The following is an 8050-nucleotide window of genomic DNA, read 5'->3' as shown; positions in this document are numbered from 1 at the left end:
GTGAGCCTCCTATACATGAATGTCTCTCAAGGGACCGAAGGAGTTTGAGGACCACGGGGAGTGAAAAGACCCCAGCTCTGTGCTATCTGGAGGAAGCAGCATCCCAGAGCAATGAGCCAGCCCAAACCCGGGTGGCTGTGGGATAGCAGCATCCTTTGGGTTGATAGTTCAGACCTTTGACGGTTCTCCAATCCAGGGCTGCACTGAAACACCTGCTCTTCATGTTCATGAAGGCCCCTATCACTCTTCCTGTCTCCCATCTGCTTGACTGTTACCAGTAATAAACACACTTCTAAGCATTATTTGTTCTCTAGAATGTCCTGGAATACAAAACCTCTATTATAAAAGCAGATTCTGTTGCTAGCTTAAGTGTTTTCTTTCAGGCCAATTTCTTTGCCCTCTACTTTTTAGCACAGTTAAATTAGTTTTTATGTTAAATAATTAAATCATCCATCAGGGGGTACATGCCTTCTAAGGGTGAATGTCCATATTATGGATGCAAATCCTGTTTTTATGCCAGCCCTGAGTATAGGAGAGGCAAGATTAGAGTCAGAATAAAGGACAAGAAAAACAGTTTTTCAAGTTTTATTTTAAATGACAGCAGGTTTGAAGTCAAGAGGACAATAGATAATGGGCACCTTGCTACAGTTAAAGAAACGAAGGAACGGGAAAGGCATTTTATCTAAATAATTATTTACAAACACATTAGGAAACTAAAAATATTTTCCATAACGTCAGTGGAGTTTTCTCATCTTTCTTTCTTTCTTTCTTGCTTGCTTGCTTGCTCTCTTTCTTTCTTTCATTTCTTTCTTTCTCTGTCTCTCCCTTCCTTCCTTCCTTCCTTCTTTCCCACCCTCCCTCCCTCCCTCCCTCCTTCCTTCCTTCCTTCCTTCCTTCCTTCCTTCCTTCCTTTCTTTTTGACAGAGTCTTGCTCTGTTGCCCAGGCTGGAGTGCTGTGGTGCATACTCAGCTCACTGCAACCTCTGCCTTCCAGGTTCAAGTGATTCTCGTGTCTCAGCCTCCAGAGTAGCTGGGACTATAGGCACCCGCTGCCACATCCAGCTAATTTTGGTATTTTTAGTAGAGACGGAGTTTTATCATGTTGGCAAGGCTATTCTCAACCTCCTAACTTCAAATCATTTGCCCACCTTGGCCTCCTAAAGTGTTGGGATTACAGGCATGAGCCACTGCGCCCAGCCCAGGGGAGTTCTCTAGAAATACTTCTGCCAGAAATAATAAGAAACTTGATTGGAAACAGAGTTGTGTCCAAGGCTGAGCAATGGGCTGCCGACGGGGGCCTGGTCCTGGGAAGATGGGCCACTGGGCATCTTCTGGCTTGGCCAGTGCTCAGCTCGGCTGTCTGAGCATACCACAGGGCCTGGACAGTGGTTTTTAACCCACCCATTTCTCTTTCCAGATTTTCTGCTCACCCAGTTAATTTCGGGGTCAGAGAAGGATGAAGAGAGACTGAAGATATCAATTTCTACAATTCATAAGGACTCTGGGTGATCAAACACATGACAGAATTCATGGAGAAAGGTTAGAACCAGAATTAAAATGTTCCAAATTGTTTCTTCAGTCATTTCTAGAGATTCAGAGAGACAATGCCAGAGAGATGTAGGCTAGGAAGCAATCATGGAATGCTATCTGCAAACTCAGAAATGTCCAGTGAGAAACAGAGCAGTAGTACAAATACAGATGGTTTAAAACCTGGTGCGAAATGGCCACCAGGGTAAAACAAGGGCCATGAAAGCTGGAATCACCGATACAGGAAATTAGTCCCTCCCAGTCTCCCTGTTAATTCACGAATTCAAATTGATATTATAGATATTACAGATCTGATTGAGATCCTCTCATTTTCATAAGGTAGAATAAGTGGGAGATATACTCTATTAGTTTCTCTGCAAAGAAATTAAAAATGGATTAACTCTCTACTCCACTGGGACCCAGGTCTGACCCCAGAGAGTCATCCAGAGAGTACCAGGGACCGTCTTTGGAAAACAAGAGGAATTTGATCCCCAAATTTATTGAATGAAAGCACTGTTGTTTTTCTTGTCTGAATATATAAAAGTAAACACTCAAGCAGATGGGAAACAGGATAGTAATGTCCTTATCATCATTAACAGCTTGAATCAAGAAGAGGCACTAAGCACACAGACTCACTCTGTGATGAAAGCCGGGAGAAAGAGGAGCATCAAAGGGATCTTGAGGGCGAAGGCAGCCCCTTCCCCTCCCAACAACATGCCCACCTCCTCTCACTGCAGCTTCTGTCTCAGGCCTTCTCCCTGCAGAGCTATAAATCCAGGCTCACTCCTCACTCTCCACACATCCACACCTGCTCTCCCTCCTCCAGGTGACCCCAGCCATGAGGACCCTCGCCATCCTTGCTGCCATTCTCCTGGTGGCCCTGCAGGCCCAGGCTGAGTCACTCCAGGAAAGAGCTGATGAGGCTGTAACCCAGGATCAGCCTGGGGAAGACAACCAGGACTTTGCTGTCTCCTTAGAAGAAAATGGACTCTCTACTCTTAGAGCCTCAGGTAGGAGACATCAATCTTGCAGATCTGCAAAATCTAGAACAAAAGGATTGGAGACAGGCTCTGGTATCAAGTGTGGAAAAGTCTACCTCACTTGAGTGACTTTACGTAATCTTCCTGGACCTTGATTTTCTCATCTCTAAATTAATCAGTGAGAACCAAACACATCTAAAAGATTTTCTTTCTTCTAAGACTTTTAGTTTCAAGATATTTCTGTGAAATTTGTTACTTTTAAGATAGAAAGACCTACACTGACTTGTTATTTGTAGGTCTAAATGGGTAGACTTAGTTATGGAGAAAATATGTTACTTTGTCCAATTGGTAAAGCTTTTAGAACCTAGAGAGGAACCTATGGGTGTGTTTCAATGTAGGCTAATAGACATGATTAAATCTTTCTAGAACACATACTTAGATCCAAACATCATATTGTGTCTCATACATATACACAATTATTATTTGTCAATTAAAATAAGTACATAAGTAAAATGTTAAAAAAAAAAAAAAAAAAAAAGGAGAGAGAATGAAGAATTTGAATTTGGAAGGTCTTCAAAGTACTTGAGCACCAAAGTACTTGAGTCCATGACATGAGCATGCACAATGCAGCATCTCAGAAACGGATCCAGGTGCATTAGGGAGCCTTGTTAGGACATGCAGATCATACATGGAGGTCAAGATTAGGGGTACAGATTAAGCAGAATGAAGAGTAGGTAACCCCGGAGTTGAGAGGTATATTGTTTTACCAGGGAGCAGGTAATAAACATGTCCTGGATGAACTCAGATGGGGAAAGAACTATGATCTTGCATGACTAATGTTGGAACCGAACTGTCGATTCCCTCCTGGGCAGGGGTCGCCGCGAAGGATCACCGACACGAGATTCACAGCAGAGAGTTATTTATTACTAGCGCGCTAGGGTCCCAAGCTCTAAGTTGGCCCTGGGACCCCGAGTGCTTGTTACAGGTTGTTTATATAGGCAAACACAAGTTCAAACACAGCTTAAGGCGCGAAATTCAAACAAAGCTTTAGGCGCGTGGTAATTGGGTCTAGCTATGGCCTGAGCAAGGTGTCTTGTTCTAATTGGTTAGAGCAGGACCTTATGAGGTTTTTTTTTCTTAGAGTTGCTGATTCCGGGAACTTCAAGGCAGGGTGGGACCCCCGGAATTGGCAGGGTGGGACCCCATGAAGTTGTTTCCCGGAATTGGCAGGGTGGGACCCTATCAGGGTGGGACCTTATCGAGAGCCACCTGGTGTTAATTTTTTATATGAGGCCTAGTTTCACTAACACATAGGTAGTACGATTTCTTGTCATTTATGACAAAGACATGAATTTTCTCCATCCTAACATGACTGATACAGTGTCTCTTGTTTAGACTATCTCAGTTAGTCTGGCTCTGCCTGTCCTTTTCCCCACCTCCCTCACTGTGCCTGATCCTCTCTTCTTTCCACAGGTTTTCGGGGGAGAACCATCTGCTATTGCCGAAACCGCCTATGTTTTTGGCGTGAGTCCTCCTCCGGGTGGTGCAACATCGGTGGCCACATCTACAGACTCTGCTGTCGCCGAGCTTCCTAGATAGAAACCAAAGCACTGCAAGATTCAATCCAAGGTCCTGAAGAAAGAAAAACATTTCACCCTGTATACCTTGTGTCTTTCTAAATTTTTCTCTCCAAAATAAAGTTCAAGCATTAAACTTAGTGTGTTTGACTTTTTAAATTTTCTTTTCTTTTTCCTTTTTTTCCCTTTTGCTTTTTTATATGGTGGATTGTATGGTTCATTTCTATAGAGAATTCTGATCTACATTAAGTTAACTGGTCTTTGCATTCCAATGATTCCAATGATGCACAATTTGAGCATCATAGAGCAATAACAAAATAGCGAAAATGAATATAATTGGGTTTGTTGTCGTTGTTGTTTGAGACAGTGTCTCACCTAACCACCCAAGTTGGAATACAATGGTGCAATCTCTCCTTACTGCAGCCTTAAACTCCTGTGCTCAAATGATCCTCCCACCTCAGCCTCTTGAGTAGTGTTGGAACCGAACTGTCGATTCCCTCCTGGGCAGGGGTCGCCGCGAAGGATCACTGACACGAGATTCACAGCAGAGAGATATTTATTACTAGCGTGCTAGGGTCCCAAGCTCTAAGTTGGCCCTGGGACCCCGAGTGCTTGTTACAGGTTGTTTATATAGGCAAACAAAAGTTCAAACACAGCTTAGGGCGTGAAATTCAAACAAAGCTTTTGGCACGTGGTAATTGGGTCTGTCTATGGCCTGAGCAAGGTATCTTGTTCTGATTGGTTGGGGCGGGACCTTAGGAGGTTCTTTCCTGGAATTGCTGATTCCGGGAACATCGGGGACATTGAGTCAGGGTGGGACCCCATGAGGTTATCAGGGTGGGACCTCATGAGGCTATCAGGGTGGGACCCCATGAGGCTATTTCCCGGAATTGTCTTTCTGTTTGGGTTCTGGGAACATCCAGGGGCTATCCGTGGCCATCTGGGGTTTAAGTTTCATGATGGCCAAGCTTTCTAAATTTTATGAGGCTTAGGAATTATGAGGCCTAGTTTCCGTAGCTGGGACTACAGGCATGTGCCACTACACCCTGCTAATGTTTTGTACTTTTTGGAGAGACAGGGTTTCACCATGTTGCCCAGATTGGTCTCAAACTCCTGAGCTTAAGTGATCTGCCCTCCTCAGCCTCCCAAAGTGCTAGGATTTCATGCTTGAGCCACCATGCCTGATAGGATATAACTGTTAATTGGAATAGTTTGAAACTTAAAAGTTCAATGCATTCCTAATGATTCTCAAACCACAGAACTTTACAATGAGAGGCAAAAAGTGGTTGTTGGCTCAAAGGAAAGATAGATCTGATGGGCTATGTTTACTTGTCCTTTAATTTTAAAAAGTGGGAAAGCATTGCTATACATAATTTTTGAAATTTTAAGCAGATGTGTTAAATACATATGCTATACATTAAGCTTTATTTCACTCTGTTTTGGTAAGTGATATATAACTGTATCAACAAGATAGAATAAAATAAAGTTTAACAAGGAAAAAGTTAAAACTGCGCAAAAAAACAGGAAGACTGAGAAGCATCAGTGATTCAATTAATAACCAGATAGAAGAAGAGCTCAGAAGCTGGTGACCATAGAGGATGAGGCCCAATAACCAATGAGACAAATGGTCCTTTACTGGTCCCCAAAAGCTTAATTAGACCAATGTTTAATGAAGGAGTTGGTCTCAACTCTCCATCCCTTCAAGCATATGAATTCTATTAATTATAATGAAGCTATACTGATTTTAATAAAACGCTCGTGAGAAAATACATGTTAATATGTTTTTAATTATGCCAATGAACCAAGTCAATAATCATAATGATAAGACAATTGGTCATACAGTTGTGCAAAAACTTAAGAACAACATATTTGTGAGAAAGGCAAGTTTCTAGAATTAAAATTTATATAAAAGACAGGGACTGAACAGTGTCATGACATGACAAAAAAAAAAAAACAAACAAACATTTTTATTACAACAACAACAAAAAGTATCAGCCTGATAAGTAGTCTGACTTCGATTCATCTTAGACACATACAAAGCTCTGTTTCCTGATCAAGGGTCAGCTATTTGACCCTAGACTTGCAACCTCGTTTAGTAATCTGGGGTCTCAGGAGATCAAGAAAATCATAGTGAAACTAGGCCTCATAAAACTTAGAAACTAGGCCTCATATAGAAAAAATTAACACCAGGTGGCTCTGGATAGGGTCCCACCCTGCCTCAATAAGGTCCCACCCTGATAGGGTCCCACCCTGCCAATTCCGGGAAACAACCTCATGGGGTCCCACCCTGCCAATTCCGGGGGTCCCACCCTGCCTCGAAGTTCCCGGAATCAACAACTCCAGAAAAAAAAACCTCATAAGGTCCTGCTCTAACCAATTAGCATAAGACACCTTGCTCAGGCCATAGACAGACCCAATTACCACGTGCCTAAAGCTTTGTTTGAATTTCGCGCCCTAAGCTGTGTTTGAACTTGTATTTGCCTATATAAACAGCCTGTAACAAGCAGTCGGGGTCCCAGGGCCAACTTAGAGCTTGGGACCCTAGCGCGCTAGTAATAAATAACTCTCTGCTGTGAATCTTGTGTCGGTGGTCCTTCGCGGCGACCCCTGCCCAGGAGGGAATCGACAGTTCGGTTCCAACAATAGGAAGGAGTAAAATCAAAACAAATAAGAAAAGATATCAAATCCATGATACGGGTCCTTCTATATCACTTTTGGTATAATGAACAAATAAGTTTGTGATCATCGTTCAGGAATATGTTTCTCTATTCTTTAAGGTGTTAGATGTGTTTAAAAACAACCAGGCATGCTAAATGTAGGACATCAATGTAGATGAAGGGAATTTAAATAATCACCTTTGTGTCAATATTTAATACTCAAGACCTGGTTTAAACTTAGTGTAAATAGTGATGAGAATTTTCTCTGTGCACAAAAGTCCTTCCAATATTAAAGAACCTACCAAGCTAGTGCAGGCTGGTGCTGCCTTTCCTCATCTGATGGTCCTTAGTGAGAACTCTCCACTATACTGGGAGATAGGTGGTGGGGGCTGGTTCTCTGCCCCAGCAACCCTTCTGAGCAGGACTCTCTTCCACTCTAGCTGTCACACCTGGTCCTGGAACTGGAGGGCCAGCAAGAGAGCCAGATAGAGGAGGGAGAGCCTTCTCATGCACCACCCAACAGGCGAGGCTCTCTGGCAGCAGGAACCAGAACGGGTAGTGGAGAGACCACAGATGCTGAATACAAGGACATCTTTTGAGAAGTTAAAGTCACTCTACAAAGTCTGTGAACTTAGGTCAGGTTGGCGTATAGGTGAAAGGGAAGGATGTTCCAAGTCTCACCTGGTTGCCTAAAAGTCACCGTGATGCTCCTCTATTCAACTGCTTTACTCACAGCCAAAACTGACTGGTTGTTTGGTCTCTGCCCTTTCTTTTTGATGTGTTTTGCTTTTTGTGTTTTGGGTGTTTTGTTTTGTTTTGTTTTGTTTGAGATGGAGTCTTCCTCTGTCACCCAGGCTGGAGTGCAGTGGCACGATCTTGGTTCACCGCAACCTCCACTTCCCAGGTTCAAGTGATTCCTCTGCCTCACCCTCCCGAGTAGCTAGGATTACAGGCAAGTGCCAGTACGCCCAGTTCATTTTCGTATTTTTTATTAGAGATGGGGTTTCACCATATTGGCCAGGCTGGTGTCGAACTCCTAACCTTGAATGATGTCCCCACCTCAGCCTCCCAAAGTCCTGGGATTACAGGCAGGAGTCACTGTGCTGGGCCAATGGGTTCTGTTTTTATAAGAATCTTGAATAGTATCTCCTGTCCCTCATCAGCCTTTATGTAAACATCAGCTACAAAGTGGGGGTTTGTTAGAGGCTTCACTGCTCCATTCAGAGCAGCTACAGTATAAACAACTCTAGGTTTTCCAGGCAGATCTCTTCAACGTCCCATTTTCCCTTGAAGCTAAGACTCTTGTCTT

The 8050-nt window shown here is 43.3% G+C and overlaps 1 protein-coding gene across 1 annotated transcript; it reads left to right on the top strand.

Moving 5' to 3' along the window:
- Window positions 1-2303: 2303 nt before the first annotated feature.
- LOC144330593 (defensin alpha 5-like) lies at window positions 2304-4220 on the top strand. The gene is made up of 2 exons (XM_077942799.1): window positions 2304-2537; window positions 3981-4220. Exons 1-2 carry the CDS (start codon window positions 2366-2368, stop codon window positions 4100-4102), a joined length of 294 nt encoding a protein of 97 aa, XP_077798925.1. The 5' UTR covers window positions 2304-2365; the 3' UTR covers window positions 4103-4220.
- The last annotated feature ends 3830 nt before the right edge of the window (window positions 4221-8050 follow it).

The sequence above is a fragment of the Macaca mulatta genome, chromosome 8, assembly GCF_049350105.2.
Source record: "Macaca mulatta isolate MMU2019108-1 chromosome 8, T2T-MMU8v2.0, whole genome shotgun sequence".
In the NCBI taxonomy this organism is placed as follows: domain Eukaryota; kingdom Metazoa; phylum Chordata; class Mammalia; order Primates; family Cercopithecidae; genus Macaca; species Macaca mulatta.
Note: the sequence above shows the minus strand (reverse complement) of the source record. Positions and strands in the feature narration are given on the sequence as shown.